The 17,306-nt window shown below is 41.8% G+C and overlaps 1 protein-coding gene and 1 non-coding gene across 2 annotated transcripts in view; one reads left to right on the forward strand and one right to left on the reverse strand.

Annotated features, from left to right (window-relative positions):
- The first annotated feature begins 2,795 nt into the window (after nt 1-2,795).
- Nucleotides 2,796-17,306, forward strand: part of PIPOX (pipecolic acid and sarcosine oxidase) — a 173,305-nt gene continuing 158,794 nt past the window's right edge. Inside the window, exon 1 of the mRNA XM_073616805.1 lies at nt 2,796-3,037. Within this exon, the coding sequence (XP_073472906.1) occupies nt 2,921-3,037 (117 nt within the window). The 5' untranslated portion in view covers nt 2,796-2,920. The remainder of the gene's footprint in view (nt 3,038-17,306) is intronic.
- Nucleotides 4,626-4,697, reverse strand: TRNAT-CGU (transfer RNA threonine (anticodon CGU)). The gene has a single exon. It is a non-coding gene; the product is annotated as a tRNA-Thr (tRNA).

Genomic DNA, 17,306 nt, shown 5'->3' on the forward strand with positions numbered 1-17,306 from the left:
TGCACAACTGGCATGTAGAGATTGGTCAAAAAGAAAAACAGCCGCAGTACATTACCACCCCCGGTTGTAGATGGATGCCGTCATCTGCTTCCAGAGATAGTGCCTTCCTGTATCGGTGTTCTTCCGTCATTAGGTCTCAGATCCTTGAGGCGGTATCTGATGAAGGAACCCTTCGTGTGGGGTACAGGTAGGCTACTGTATAAAAGGAAGCATAGATGGATCAGGCATCTGGATATACAGCCTTATCTATGTATTTCCAAGATCTCCCTAGATACCGAGCGGTCATGTGATCAACCTCCTCCCACAGAATAGCGAGATATAAGGAAAAGGAGCACAGCGATGAGCTAATCTCTTGTTCTAGTCACTCTCTTTGTCAACAGCATGCATCTTGTTAGCACATGAACTGATTGGCTCCTTGTGCTGCTTCTTACTCTCACACACTAGCCCTGCTGCACAGGTACTGCAAAAGGCTTATATCAAGTTAAACCCAAGTACTTACACTGCTTGCATGTAAAAATGTACAGTGCCTTAAAAAAGTATTCATACCCCTTGAAACATTCTACATTTTGTCATGTTACAACCAAAAACGTAAATGTATTTTATTGGGATTTTATTTGATAGACCAACACAAAGTAGCACATAATTGTGAAATGGAAGGAAAATGATAAATGGTTTTCAACATTTGTTACAAATAAATATCTGAAAAGTGTAGCGTGCATTTGTATTCAGTCCCCCTGAGTCAATACTTTGTAGAACCACCTTTCGCTGCAATTACAGCTGCAAGTCTTTTTGGGTATGTCTCTACCAGCTTTGCACATCTAGAGAGTGAAATTTCTGCCCATTCTTTTTTGCAAAATAGCTCAAGCTCTGTCAGATTGGATGGAGAGTGTCTGTGAACAGCAATTTTCAAGTCTTGCCACAGATTCTCAATTGGATTTAGGTTTGGACTTTGACTGCATCATTCTAACACATGAATATGCTTTGATCTAAACCATTCTATTGTAGCTCTGGCTATATGTTTAGGGTCGTTGTCCTGCTTCTAACCGTTTTTTTAAGATTGCCCTGTATCTGGCTCCATCCATCTTCTCATCAAATCTGACCACCTTCCATGTCCCTGCTAAAGAAAAGCATCCCCACAACATGATGCTGCCACCACCATGTTTCACAGGTGGGATGGTGTGTTCAGGGTGATGTCCAGTGTTAGTTTTCTGTCACATAGTGTTTTACTCTTAGGCCAAAAAGTTCAATTTTGGTCTCATCTGACCAGAGCACTTTCTTCCACGTGTTTGCTGTGTCCCACATATGGCTTCTCGCAAACTGCAAGCAGGACTTCTTATGTCTTTCTTTCAACAATGGCTTTCTTCTTGCCACTCTTCCATAAAGGCCAGATTTGTGAAGTGCACAACTAATAGTTGTCCTGTGGACAGATTCTCCCACCTGAACTGTGGATCTCTGTAGCTCCTCCAGAGTTACCATGGGCCTCTGTGCTGCTTCTCTGATTAATGTTCTCCTTACCCGGCCTGTCAGTTTAGGTGGACGGCCATGTCTTGGTAGGTTTGCAGTTGTGCCATACTCTTTCCATTTTCAGATGATGGATTGAACAGTGCTCCGTGAGATGTTCAAAGCTTGAGATATTTTTTTTAACCTAACCCTGCTTTAAACTTCTCCACAACTTTATTCCTGACCTGTCTGGTGTGTTCCTTGGCCTTCATGATGCTATTTGTTCACTAAGGTTCACTAACAAACCTCTGAGGGCTTCACAAATCAGCTGTATTTACACTGAGATTAAATTACACACAGGTGGACTCTCTTTACTAATTAGCTGACTTATGAAGGCAATTGATTCCACTAGATTTTAGTTAAGGGTATCAGAGTAAAGGGGGCTGAATACAAATGCACGCAACACTTTTCACATATTTATTTGTAAAAAATTTTGAAACCATTTATGATTTTCCTTCCACTTCACAATTATGTGCCACTTTGTGTTGGAATATCACATAAAATCCCAATAAAATACATTTCTGTTTTTGGTTGTAACATGACAAAATGTACATTATTTCAGGGGGTATGAATACTTTTTCAAGGCACTGTATATAACGATTTATTAATGATTACAGAGCTACCTAAATGTGTGTGTTTTAAATCTGCCTGGAGTTCAGATTTAGGTGCAAATATTGAGCTATATTGGAGAAACCATAAAGTGTTCCATTTAATCCTGATGTTCTGGAAACTACATTTGAATATGTATGACTGCATCATCACCCTAAAATGTTGAAGCATCATGAAGATTTGATGCACCTTGTCCTGTGAAGTGGCCTTATATTTTTTAGGTGCTACAGTAACTAACAATAAACATTCTAGTGGGTTGATGGGCATCTGAACAATTGGCCTTAAATTCCAACAGCCACTTGCTATCACTTTAATTGACTTTAAAAAGACCTATCAAGTATATAGTGGGATCGTCATAAGAGCTGTTGTCTCTGGTCCCAAACTTATCGATTCATTTATATTGTTTTGGATAGACCCTTGCGGAAAAAGAATTATACAATGATGTACAACGTGTCGTTCGGGTGGGGAGAGCTGGCCGTAAGTCTGAGTGGTCGTTAAACAGGTAAGTCTTTAAATGAGCAGTATCTGTATTTATAGAAGCAAAGCTTCAAAAAGGATTAAATGAAATAGCTTTAAATATGCAGCTGGCATGCATAAGCAAAAAAATGATGCAATGGATGTGAGAGGCATGCAAAGTAATAGAGTGGTGTTTTAGCAATGTGTCGGAGGTCAAAGTAAACCTTGTGTAACAAGACAGCAGTGTTGAACATTTGTGTGTGTGTGAGAATCAATCCCTCCTTCTGGTGGAGCTTGCCTGAGGATCTGAGGCCTCCCTCCTTACACACGATTCACAGCAAGGACGCACGCAAACATGGCTCTCTCCAGCAGCAGAGCGTATGACTGTATTGTGGTAGGAGCAGGAATTCAGGGCTCCTTTACTGCCTATCACCTAGCTAAAAACCAGAAGAAGACTCTGCTTCTGGAACAGGTACCAGGGGGGTGACTGGACAAAAAGCTGTATATTCTCATTTATGTAATACTGCGTATGCAATGATAAATTATTATTTTGCAGTGTGTACAGGGATACACATGCAGGTTAAAGCAAAGGTAACAAAGCTTAAAAATGTCTATTGATTTCAAAAAGGAAAACCAAGAGAAACAGTGACCTTTCCTCTGTGTTATGTGTTTGCTCAGAATGTTGAACTTTGGAAGATCAGCACAAGCAATGCAACGGAGCTCTCCTGCCCGGACACACTGTATTTATAAAGCCGCAATACTGTATTCAATATGGTTTTTAACAGTTCATTTAGGGGACCATTAGCCTCCGTTCACACCAAAACGTACTGAAATCGGTTTGTTCCAGAATCGCAGCAAAACGCAGGATGCGTTTGCGATGCTGTTATTTCTTAATGGCACCCCAAACACGGTGCAATTTTGCCACAATTTACGTGCGACAAAATGTTTAAAGAACAACACCAAAGGCATCTGTCTCTGTGCCAAAATTTGGTACATGAGCTTCTTTGGTGCATTTTTGAAGTGGAGGGGGGCCCATTCAAATGAATAGTGCCGCTCCAAAAATGTGCTGCATTACGCTTAGGTGTAAACGAATTAAAGGGGTTGTTAATGAGGAAGTAAACCCTGATGGATTTTACTTCCTCTTTTGCTCCCTGCAAAGCCTGCAAATTAAAAGCATAATGGGATAGTATGCATCGTGTAGCAGCCACCCCAGCACACCCTAATACTTACCTGAACCCCATCTCTGTCCAGCGATGTCCACGAGTCCCTCGAACGTCTGGGACACTCCCTCCTTATTGGCTGAGACACAGCAGCGACACCAATGGCTCCCGCTGCTCTCAATCAAACTCACTTAGCCAATCAGGAGGGGGCAGGGCTGGGCCACAGCTCCGTGTCTGAATGGATACACAGAGCTGCAGCTTGGCCCGGGTCCCCCCCATAGCAAAGGTGTTCGAGTAGATCTCTCGCGCTAATCAATGAGAGTAGACAGACCTAATAAAAAATGATAAAGTGTATTAGTGTATCACATGACACTAAAACAATAAGGGTGAATAAAGTAATTTCGTGCAAATTGCTATACATAAATACACTACACAAATAATACATAAATGCAATAAATAAATGTGTCTAAAATATCTACATATAATGGCAATCTTCAATAAGTAGTAATGCATACATAATAGGGTTAATAATAATGAATCGTGCAGTGAATATTGAAAAATTGTCCTAATATACAATCTTGTGAAAAAATGCCACTAAAGAATGACTTATGGCACCTTCCGTGAAAAATAGGATAAACTGTAGGTAAAGGTATAATAGAGAATCAAATACAAAAGTAGAGAAACCTCCAATAGTGCAATATGTCGGGGCTAAAATAGTGTTTATTAAAATAGGGCAAAGTAAACTCTTACACAAAAGCATTAAAAATAACACAGGGGACAAATTTGGCATTGTTCACATCACTTCTGGTTACGGCTATCCCGGCCAATCCCTTTAAGTGATGTTAATGTGGTTTACTGCCAATTTTTATAGCACCCAATACATTAGGATGGGAGAACATTAGGCACAGATGGGGATTGAACCCATGATCTTTGGTTTACGAGACCAACGCCTTACCACTTTGCCACTGCGCCCTCTTTTGTCCCCCATCTCATACTGAGGTACCACTTTACTATTGCGATTTTGGAGCGCCGAGGGGTCTGCCTACCCGTGGAGGGCGGTGGAGGTCTCGGATGGTGACTGCTTGTTTCCATAGCTTTGAGGTGAGAGCTTTTGGAGACTATAAATACTAGAGAAACCACAGCAGGACAATCTATGGACACTCTACTCTATCGACTTTGATAACCTTGGAATTTTACCCACCTATTTGTCCATTTAAAGAGGACATGAACATTTACCAACACGTTAATATTTATTTTCACTTTTAAGTTTTGATTCTCTAATATACCTTTACCTACAGTTTTATCCTATTTTTCATGGAAGGTGCAATAAGCCATTCTTTAGTGGCATTTTTTCACAAGATTGTATATTAGGACAATTTTTCAATATTAACTGCACTTATTGAATATTGCCATTATATGTAGATATTTTAGACACATTTATTTATTGCATTTATGTATTATTTGTGTAGTGTATTTATGTATAGCAATTTGCGCTAAATCATCTTATTCGCCCCCCATAGCAAGCTGCTTGCTGTGGGAGCACTCGACAAGAGGGAGGGGCCAGGAGCTCCAGCCAGGGACCCTAGAAGAGGAGGATCTGCGCTGTTCTGTGCAAAACCAACTACACAGAGCAGGTAAGTTTAACATGTTTGTTATTTTAATTGAAAAAAACACAAGACTTTACAATCACTTTAAAGAGGTTGTAAACCTCCATTTTCAAGTTGTACTTATAAGTAAGCCCAGGGCTTTTTTTCTCAGAGAAAAGGTGCAGAAACTCACCTCCCCTAGGTCACGCCTATCTCCACCCCCTAGTACTGCCCCTAGTACCTCTCCTTGTCTCCACCCTACACACATTCTAGCACCTCCCGCTTTAGAGAACAGGGAAGCAAGTATAATTTGGGGGGATATACAAGGTAATTTGTATGGAATTTGTTAATAAAAAGCAATTCAGTAAAATGTACAAAACATTAGAAATAGCCAGTGCTTACCAAAGTAAGCTCAGAGACACTTCCATATACAGGCCCCATATCCAGCAAGAGACAGTTGCCATACCCAGCAAAAGACAGTTCCCAAACCCAGCAAAAGACAGTTCCCAAACCCAGCAAGAGACAGTTCCCATACCCAGCAAGAGACAGTTCCCATATCCAGGCAGCATTATTACAGTGTTGTATGACCGCGCAATTGTCATTAAGTGTGACAGCGCTGAAAGCTGAAAAACGGCTTGGGCAGGAAGGGGGTGCAAGTACCTGGTAGATAAGTGGTTAAAGAAGGGAAATTGTTTATAGCAGGGGATTTAAATATGTGCCTGGATCCACAGATGGACTCCTCAGGGGACTCCTTCTGTTTATCAAGGCAAAGCCAGAATAAGATTAAGAACTTACTTTTGGAATATCAATTAGTAGATACTTGGAGAATTAGATGCCCAGCGCTTAGAGATTATACGTACTACACAGCAGTATATGGATCCTATTCTAGGATTGACTATATACTATTAGAATATCAATTATTAGATCTCTAGAGGGATATAACTTTTAAATCTAAAAAGCAAGGCCTATATAAGAGGCATACTGATGAAAATAGGAGCACAGAAGAAGAAAGAAAGAAGGGAAAGATTAAATCTCCTCTTAAAAGAAATTCAGGAAATAGAACAGCAGTCCCAATCTAAAGGCATTCCAGAGAGACAGGAGTTTATTAAGAAAATAAAGGATTTGGCTTCTTTTATGGATCAAGAAACAAAGAGTGCATTTCCTATGGTTATGAAGGAGAAATATCAGTGGGGAAACAAACCCGGGAAGTGGTTAGCTAAAGTCCTGCAGGAAAAGAAAAATGCATCCTTTGTTCTAAAAATAAGAGATGAGAAAGGTGAAATGGTGCATTCAGCTTCGGAAATAGCCAAGGTCTTTCATACATACTATAGTAAGTTATATAATGTGAGTCAGTTGGAAGACCTTACGGGGAGACAAAAGAAAGACCTTGAAATGCAACAGTACCTTCAGGACCTGGACTTCCCTATCGTGCCTGAAGAGGAACTGGATCAGTTAGAATGCCAAATCACACAGGAGGAGGTGATAAGGGCAATAAAAAATATGGCGGTAGGGAAAAACCCAGGTCCTCCTGGCAGATATACTATTATGTACTATGAAAAGTTCCAGAGAGTGTTACTACCTAGGTTATGTAAATACTTAAACACACTTGGAGAGGAGACAAAGTTACGGGAAGAGTCATTACTAGCCTATTTGACTCTTATTTTAAAGGAAAGGGAAAGATCCAATGGCCCCTACAAGCTATAGGCCAATATCTCTGTTAAATGTCCATATAAAGATATTTGCAAAGATATTGGCTGATAGGCTAACATTTTTGATGCCTAAATGGATTCATAAAGACTAAGTGGGATTTGTGTCAGGACAGGAGGGAAAGAAAATTGCCTTAAAACATTATTCCTGATCCATGAAGTTAAACGTAGAGGGGACCCAGTTCTACTCCTGGCAATGGATGCTGAGAAAGCTTTTGACAGGGTAGACTGGGCATTCATGTTTGCAACTTTAAGACACCTAAGACTAGGGAATAAGATGATAAAGTGGTATAGGACATTATACCAACATCCAACAGCGAAAATTAGGATAAATGGAAACTTATCCCCACCCCTGTAATTATTTAATTAAACTAGACAAGGGTGTCCCCTCTCACCAATCCTGTTTGTACTTGCCCTGGAGCACTTGCTGATGACAATTCGGGAGAGTGGGGACATCAGGGGAGTTAGAATCGAGGGAACACAAGGTGGCTGCATATGCAGACAATATCCCCTTTTACATTTCTAACCCCAGGCTTACACTACCAAACCTAATGGAGGAAATTAGAAGATATGGGTCACTATCAAACTTTAAAATTAATACATCTAAATCAGAGATTCTGAATATTACAGTGCTGTTGAGAGAGAAGTTGGCAATTCAGCCCATGTTTCCCTTTGTGTAGCGTAAGGAAGAATTGGGGTATCTTGGAATTAAATTAACAACATCATTAAAGGGACTGTATAAGGCTAACTACATTCCCTTACTTAATGTAATCAAAGAAAATTTAAACTCCCTCAAATATAAACCCATCTGGTGGTTGGGCAGAATAAACGCATTTAAAATGAGTATCATGGGGTGGGCTTACCACAGTACACACACAAATATGTCTAGAGGGGTGACGGTGTTGATTGCAAAATCTACACCTTTTGAACTGGTATCCATGGTGTCGGATCGGCAGGGTAGGTACCTCTTTCTACATGCAATTGTGGGGGAAGACCCCTTGTTGATAATGGCTAGCTATATCCCCCCCCATACAGGTCAGACGTGGTCGCAAAGGGTCTCACATTTATGGCATTGTACCCGTCCTTACCGGTGGTGTGGATGGGGGACTTCAATCAGACGATGACTCCATCCCTTGACCGATGGAAACAGGCCTGATGAACCACAGCATACTAGGCTATACCGTACACTGAATGAGTTTGCCCTTGTTGATGCGTGAAGACATGTTAACCCCACGACTAGAGAATACACATGCCACTCGCTAAGTCATAATACCATGTCCAGGATAGATTACATACTCGTTTCCAGGGCCCTTTTACCAAAGGTCACGGGCTCAGGATTTGCTCCTAGGACCCTGTCAGACCATTCTCCGTGCTGGCTGATGGCCTCCTTGCGAGTGGCCTCTCCCACCAGATGCTGGCGACTAAACCCTCACTGGTTAACTCTTCTTAAAGACCATGACTCCATCGCCAGGGAGCTGCTCTTCTTTTTGGAGGGTATACAGGGATCCCTTGCCCTTATCACACACTGGGATGACTTTAAAACTCACGCCCGTAGAATATTATCCTCTAGGATAAATAGGTTAAAACGAGAGTCTAACGCTATACTTCAACTCACATCTGACAAATTGCAAGACTTAGAAGAGGCCTATGGTTCTAACCCGACCCTAGAAAACCTGGACAGAGTGAAACTGCAGACCTGACTAGCCACGCATCTGCACACAGAGAAGGCTAAACAGCGGGGTTTTTTTGTAGGCAGAGGGTGTATGAGCAAGGTGAAAGGGCGGGGAGACTGTTAGCCTTTTTGGCTCACATGGACGATAAGCCCCCAGTCGTGGTGTCACTTGTTGACCCAGACGGGTGTACTATAGCGAACCCAGAACAGGTGGCAGCTCAATTTCAAAAATTCTATAGCAATCTATATAAATCCCACCATACGTACACGCAGAGAGAAATTTGAGCGTACTCATCTTCCATACAGTTCCCCCAGCTGAATCGAGAACAAGTTGAGCTACTTGAAGCTCCTATTACTGAACACGACATTATGGAAGCGATCGCACAGCTAGCTAAATCTAAAGCTTCAGGGATGGATGGTTTGCCCCTTGAATTTTATGCTACTTACTCGGATATAATGGTCCCCAAGTTGAAAGTCTTATATCAGTCTATATTTGATCAGAATTCACTCACCGAGTCCATGCAGGAAGCCCAAATTATAGATCTCCCCAAGCCAGGAAAGGACCCGCATCTCCCTGAATCCTACATGCCTATCTCACTCTTACAGGTAGATATTAAAATCTTAGCTAAAGTCCTGGCTTCTAGGTTAAACACTGCTATTCTAACTTTAATTAATGCGGACCAAACAGGCTTTATGACGGGGAAAAATACGGCCGTGAACATTAGGCGACTTTACATGAATATTCAAGCCCGATGCGATAACTCAGGAACGAGGGTGGTGGTGGCGTTAGATACAGCTAAGGCCTTTGACTCCGTGGAATGGCCATTTTTGTGGGAATGTCTGCATAACTATGGTTTTGGGACACGCTTCATAAAATGGGTACAGCTGCTATATCAGACACCCAGGGCGAGAATCTTCGTGAATGGATGGCTTTCTGAACAGTTCCCACTTGAGAGATGTACTCGCCAGGGGTGTCCCCTATCTCCCTTACTGTATGCGCTGGCAGCGGAGCCACTGGCCATTGCCATCAGAGCACACCCCGATATTCAGGGTCTGTGCCGGGGCCCTATGGTCGATAAAATAGGAATGTATGCTGATGACACCATACTATACTTAGCAGACCAGGGACCATCACTCCAAGCAGTGTTAAGACTTATTGAACAAACGGAGGGATACTCGGGCTTGCGCATAAATTGGGAAAAGTCTCAGATTCTTCCAATCGATGTGTTCCCTCCCCCTTTCACAACTCCCCCGCTCCCGCTCGCTAGAGTATCCAAGATTAAATACTTGGCGGTGGAGGTAACTAGGGACCTGGTAGACTATACACCCCTGAACATAACCCCTTTGTTTAACTTATTAAAAGGTAAAACACAGACGTGGTCCAGGTTGCCATTAGGGGTGATGGGGCGCGTAAATTTAATTAAAATGATAATACTGCCCAAAATTCTCAATCTGATATGGCATGCCCCCCTATATATTCCCCTAAAAATCTTTAAACAGATGGAAGCTATCCTAAATTCGTTTGTCTGGGGTAACAGTAGACACAAGCTAGCCTGGCAGACCCTTAAAAACCCCACAGATATGGGGAATGTATCTCTCCCGGACCTGCAGGACTATTATTTAGCCTCACAGCTTTCCCACATGTACCACTTCCACACGTCAGAAATGCAACGGTATAGATCTCTGGTTTGTGACAAACCGGGACACCCGGCATATACACCCATTCAGGCTATACACAAAAAAAACACAAGGGCCCTCTACACGGTACAATGCGGGCATGTTACTACATCATCAAAGGGTATGGGAAATATCCCTAAAGAAGCAGAATGTGGGGAAATTTCAGTCCCACACCCCACTGTGGCTTAACAGTCATATGCCGGAACTGGAAACTGTTCCAAATTCGATAGTTTGGGCTAGACATGGAATATTGTATCTCCATCAGGTCTTGTCCACCTCCGGGCTCAAGCAGTTTCAGACCCTCAAGGAGGAGTTCTCCCTTCCACACCAATTAGCGTTTAAATACCTACAGTTCCGCCACGCACTTAGAGCCCAGTTGCCTGACTTGAATGTAGAGATGGAGCCCCCCCTGTGCTGAGTATAGTTATGGGAGATGACCCCTCCAAACTTATATCACACCTATATTATACAATAAGACAACGAGGTGCAGCGGCTATTTCACACAAGGCCAAAACAGTATGGGAACAGGACATAGGACTTTATGTCATATATGACGCTGACTGGAGCGAGATTTTAGAGGGAACCAAGACGGTGAACCCCAAGCTGTCTGATAGACTGACACAACTATATATAGTACACAAAGCCTATCTGACACCGGTGAGATTGGCAAAGTTCCAGCACTCCCCGGACCCGGCGTGCCGCCTTTGCAGAGCTGACCCAGGCACGTTTTACCATCTCATATGGAGCTGCACACATGTTCAAACTTATTGGATGCAGGTTGTCCGTTTTCTCCATGATAATATGGGATCCCCTGTGGTGCTGGACCCTAAGTTATATATTTTGGGGCTATTGCCAGATGTGGAGGTGGACAAATACCACACAATTTTCATTTTTGAAACATTATTCTTAGCACGCAAAGTAATAGCACAGAGATGGATGCAGAATATGCCCCCCACACTACAGTTGTGGAAAAAAGCAGTTAATGACACCCTGCCATTTAAGAAACTGATCTACACACACAGGGGATCCGCGTAAAAATATTCAAAGATCTGGGACAGATGGTTGGAGGACGGAGAGACCTGTGTATAATAGTTCCAAACCCAGTGCAGCGTTCCCCTACACCCAAAAAAAAACACGGTATATTTATATATTGGTCTGTACAGTTGCATAACTTATGACATGTGAATGTATGTATATGCATGCCCTGTAATATTTCTGCATATTTAATTTCAATGGCACAATATTTATCTGACCTTCTGTGGTTATATGTACCCGAGTGACTTGTAAAATGCGTGTTATATCAATAAAGTAGTTTTTTTCCAAGTTAAAAAAAAAAAAGTCATTAAAACATGTAAAAAAATAAATAAATAAGATTTTTATAGACAAAAAAAATGAGTATCATGCCTAAAGTGTTGTATACATTTCAAATGCTCCCAATTTCCCTTCCACAAGAATATTTTAAGAAACTTAGAACACTAATATTAAAATATATATGGGCACATAAATGCCCTAGAATTTCATATGCTGTGATAACCAAGGAGAAGAAAGCAGGTGGGCTGGCATCAGGGATGGTGTAAGTATTTTTTGATACCCTAGGTGAAACCCCTTTCACCCCCGGCTCACCTGTGCCCATTAAATGCAGCCTCACCAGCGCCCATCAAATGCAGCCTCGCCAGTGCCCATCAAATGCAGCCTCGCCAGTGCCCATCAAATGCAGCCTCGCCAGTGCCCATCAAATACAGCCTCACCTGTGCCCATCAAATACAGCCTCACCTGTGCCCATCAAATGCAGCCTCACCTGTGCCAATGATTGCATTCTCACCAGTGCCCATCAATGCCGCTTCACCACTATCAATCAATGCTGCCTCACGGGGGGGGGGGGGGGGAGCACTTGGCAGATTAGTCACTTATATACATATACCCATTTGCAAATTGCATGTGATAATACAATCTCATATCTCAGCCAGCGACAGTTTTTACTCACCACACCAGGTGACGGTCTTGGGCTCAGCAAAATTGTATCCGACGACGTGACTCTGTGCTTGGTGTTCCTCGCTTGCACCAATATTAAACTCTGCTGTGCCTACCTCCAGTCAGTGCCTCCTCCAGGCTCCATCTGTCCCCAAGCCCGGAGTGCAGCCCATGAGTTACTCTGCTCCAGTGACACTGCCAGGACAGGCCAAGAGAGTGGCCTCTACAGGCTGTCCAGCCTCGCCTCCAGCTCCAGTGGTGACACGGACACATGTCAGGACGCAGAGCAGAGAGCGGCCTCCTCAGGGGGGTGGTGCTATCCAGCCTCACCTGCAGTCAATGACACGGACACATGTCAGGACAGAGAGCGGAGAGCGGCCTCCATGGGGGGGCTAATTTATGTATGTATTATCACTGGGAGCACAATTCACCACTGATTTCATTAATAGAAACAAATTATTTTACACCTGGGAAAGAGGATAACTTATATTTTGTTAGATTGGTAAAAAAGGAGATTGTACAGTTAAAAGATGTGATGTTAGGAGATAGGATTTGCACATTTTCTGAATTAAAGCAAAAATGGGGTAGTATGCCACTAGATAAATGGAGATATGCACAAATACAACACTTTACTATGTGGAAAAGATAGACTTCAGCCAATAGAAAAATTGTCTAGTTCCCTGTCTAGTGTTCAGCACAGCATTTAAAAAATATAAAAGGTATTAGTGAAAGAAATAGAACCTGAATTTCCACCCTATTTTGGGAACAGGGAGCCAGAGCTGGGGGTAAGATTAAATGAGCACCAGAAGAGGAGAATATTAAAATTAGCATGTTGTACCTAAGATGATAGAAATGAGCTTTAAACTCATGGCTAGATGGTATGTGAATCCGAGCCCAGAGCTTCGGGGTGGACGCATACCTTCTATGCTGGAGGGAGTGCGGTTCACCGGGGACCTTTGCACACCTATGGTTGTAATGTACTAAGATATAGACCTTCTGGAGGGAGATCATTGTTATTCAGGAAATAACAGGGGAGCATATGCAGGCCAAACTCTGGGGATAGTAGAAGAGAACAAGAAGACCTGGACAGCCGCACACCGGAATGGATAAATCCGTCTTTTTATTCAAAATACAGGATCATGGGGTACACAAAACATGACTGTGGGGTGGTACAAGAAATACTGACGCTTTTGCACTTACACCAAGTGCTTTCTCATAGCTATCTATGAGTAAGCACTTGGTGTAAGTGCGAAACGCGTCAGATATTCTTGTACCATGAGAAATATCACAATGTAAAAAACGTAAGGGAACGTAAAAATCACTATGATCCTAGCACTCAAACGGATACAGTGAAATTTGACGCACTTTTAGCTGCCGTTATGCGGTAAAACCTGAAACACAAAATTATTATATGTATACTAACTAACAGTAGAATAGTATTAACAGCGCTTGCAATGAATATTCATTCTTGCTGATGTATAATCATTAAGTGCTATAGTTTTCCCTTGTTGTTATACTATTGCAGACCACCTGTCCTCCTGGGGACTGCAGTTTACAACAATTGGAAATCCTGAATATAAGAGCAAATAAAAAACAAAAATACAAAGCAATGGAATAAACTGATGACTCTGTGAATAAATAACAATTAAAAAGTTCAGGTGGGATAAGATAAAAAGCTAAAATCTTCCTGACGCGTTTCGTCATTACGTTTTCTGAAGACGTAATGACCCTACAGCCTTACACACCGAACGTCATCCCGGGACTCATCGAGGTGGGCGGTACGCCAGCACTCCGACCAGCGGTGAGCGGACGTAATTGTTGTAAACTGCAGTCCCCAGGAGGACAGGTGGTCTGCAATACTATAACAACAAGGGAAAACTATAGCACTTAATGATTAACCATCAGCAAGAATGAATATTCATTGCATGCGCTGTTAATACTATTCTACTGTTAGTTAGTATACATATAATATTCTTGTACCACCCCACAGTCATATTTTGTGTACCCCTTGATCCTGTATTTTGAATAAAAAGACAGATTTATCCATTCCGGTGTGTGGCTGTCCAGGTCTTCTTGTTCTCTTCTATTTGCATCACCTGGGGCTCTTCTCTTCCTGGAGGTAATGAGACACAAGCACTCTGGTTTAAGCCCCTCTTTGAGCGGAGGATCCCACATCATTCCAAACCCTGGGGATGTTTATTTCATAAAACTGTTAAGCCTAGAGCACAATAAAGGACATTTTGGTACCACACCTGTTAATGCAGCTAAGGGTTTGATCCCCAGGTCCTGGCGAACACCAAAAACCCCAAGGGGAATGGATACTAAAAATTTTATTGATATGCTCCATTGAAAGGACTATACATGAAGGGGAAGATCTAATAGATATAAAAGATATAACAAAATCTGGGAAAAATGGATGGATTTCAAGAAATCAGGGAAGTATACGGGAATGTGCGATACAGGAAATTGAGAATATATGGGATTATTGACATCTTGTGAGCGTGTAGAGAACTGACTAGATGGGAAGAATAAGAGGAGACAAGGTGGGGGCTTAGAGGGTAGAGGGGGAAGAGGTTGGTATTGGGGGGTGTCTTTCTTTTACTGGGAGGCAGAGAGGGGCTGAAAACTTGAAGACTAATGCTGCGTACACACGATCATATTTCTGACGGAAATGTTGGATGTGAGCTTGTTGGCGGTAAGTCCGACCGTGTTTATGCTCCATCGGACATTTGTTGTCGGACTTTCCGCCAACAAATGTTGGCTAGCAGGTTCTCAAATTTTCCGCCAACAAATGTTTGTTGTCGGACTTTCCGATCGTGTGTACACAAGTCCTTTGCACAAAAGTCCAAAGTACAAACACGCATGCTCGGAGTCAAGTACGAGCCGGAAGTGATTGGTCTTGTAAAACTAGCGTTCGAAATCGAGATATCACATACGTCTTGTACGTCACTACATTTGTAATTGTTGGCCAACATTTGTGCGACCGTGTGTATGCAAGACAAGTTGGAGCCAACACCCTTCGAACAAAAATCCAGGGTTTTGTTGTCGGAAAGTCCGATCGTGTGTATGCGACATAAGACTATAGATGGTATATTTATATACAAGTGTGTTAATGTCTGTAATGGTGTCTTTTTCTTTTGAAAACTAATAAAATTATTGAATACAAAAAAAAGATGAGGAACTAGGGTCAATGCGTTTTGCGGAAATTACCACTTTTTTAGGACCTCTTAAATGTACATGATCACACAAATTGATTCTGATTTGGAGATTTCAATTTATATACTTTTCATGCATCTTGTAACTAGACCACACAGTATACAGAGATGAACTGGTGGAATATCCAGTGAGGTACAGTCATGCCGGACCGTGGGAGAAAGATCATCCCCAGAGTAGAGCTCTTTGTACAGAAAGACCCCAGAGTTTCCACATGGTGTGGTAGTATGAGGAGCAACAAGGCCCTAGATGACCCTAGTTCCTCATCTTGACAAACAGCTATACATGTTTGTAGTAGATAATGTTTTGCTGGTATCAGTAAGAAGGCCATCACATTTTGACACATGTTTTATTTATATTTTATTGTTAAAAGAAAGATTTTGTACATTTTTTTTCTTACATAAATGTACTTGTGTGATCACTGGAGAAGTATTTAAAACCCTACTACAGGCATACCCCACTTTTAAGTACACAATGGGGTTTATTTACTAAAGCTGAAAAGTGCAAAATCAAGCTCACTTCTGCATAGAAACCAATGAGCTTCTAACCTCGGCTTGTTCAATTAAGGTTTGGTAATAAAACCTGGAAGCTCATTGGTTTCTATGCAGAAGTGAGCCTGATTTTGCACTTTCCAGCTTTAGTAAATAAACCCCATTGTGTACTTAAAAGTGGGGTATGCCTGTACCTACCATTTGTTGCAATATATTTACTATAGGGATTATACCCTCCACTGGCACATCTTTCTAGTTGATCAACCCCATATATACCCAACAAACACACAAATGAAAACCTCTTGCTTTTTTTGGTCTGATGTAAATATGTCTATCCAAAATGTCCTATTTTACTTATCAAAAGTGTTATGATGCATTAAACTTTTTATCCAACGTTTATATTACTGCATTTATTATTTTGAAAAGCCAATATAAAGAAAAATAGTGGTAACAAAAATCTCTTGTGTGGTTTAGCCAATCATTTTCTGCATATTTGATCTCTGTGATTTGTGTAACCAGGGCCGTGGCAGGGACGAATCCTTTGCCTACGTATAGGGGTTGATTTACTAAAACTGGAGGGTGCAAAATCTGGTGTAGCTGTGCATGGTAGCCAATCAGCTTCTAACTTCAGCTTGTTCAGTTAAAGCGGTTGTAACCCTAAAAAAAAAAAAAATGGATCCTGTTCCTTTAAAGCAGAACTCTGGGATTTTCAAAAAATCCCCCATTAGTACACTGAATTTTCAGGAAGCAATTTTTCTGATTTAAAAAATGCAGCCTGTATTCTGCCCAAGAGGAAGTGTTAGAAGAGTGATTACATCATATCCTCTTCTCTCTCTCTAACTATAATCAGACTACATTTCCCATGAATCTTTGGGATGGGAATGAATGTGGGAGGTACACTAGGCCTGTACATGAAAATGTGAACTCGCCCCTTTCAACATAAATCACACCCCTCATTCTGCAGCCAGCAAGCCATACATAACACATGGTATGATAGGTTACAGCCTTATAAATGCAAAGCATTTTAATATAAATGGATATTAATATAATATTAATTTAATGCATTTAATAAATACATTTAAATTAAATTAATACATTTAATGCATTTAATATAAATGCAAACCAGTGCAGCTTATCAGTGTCCACCAGTGCCGAATGTCAGGGACCACCATGTCAGAGACCACCAGTGCCACTTGTCAGGGACCACCATGTCAGGGACCACCAGTGCCGCTTGTCAGGGACCACCATATCAGGGACCACCAGTG

Source organism: Aquarana catesbeiana, linkage group LG02 (assembly GCF_042186555.1).
Source record: "Aquarana catesbeiana isolate 2022-GZ linkage group LG02, ASM4218655v1, whole genome shotgun sequence".
NCBI lineage: Eukaryota > Metazoa > Chordata > Amphibia > Anura > Ranidae > Aquarana > Aquarana catesbeiana.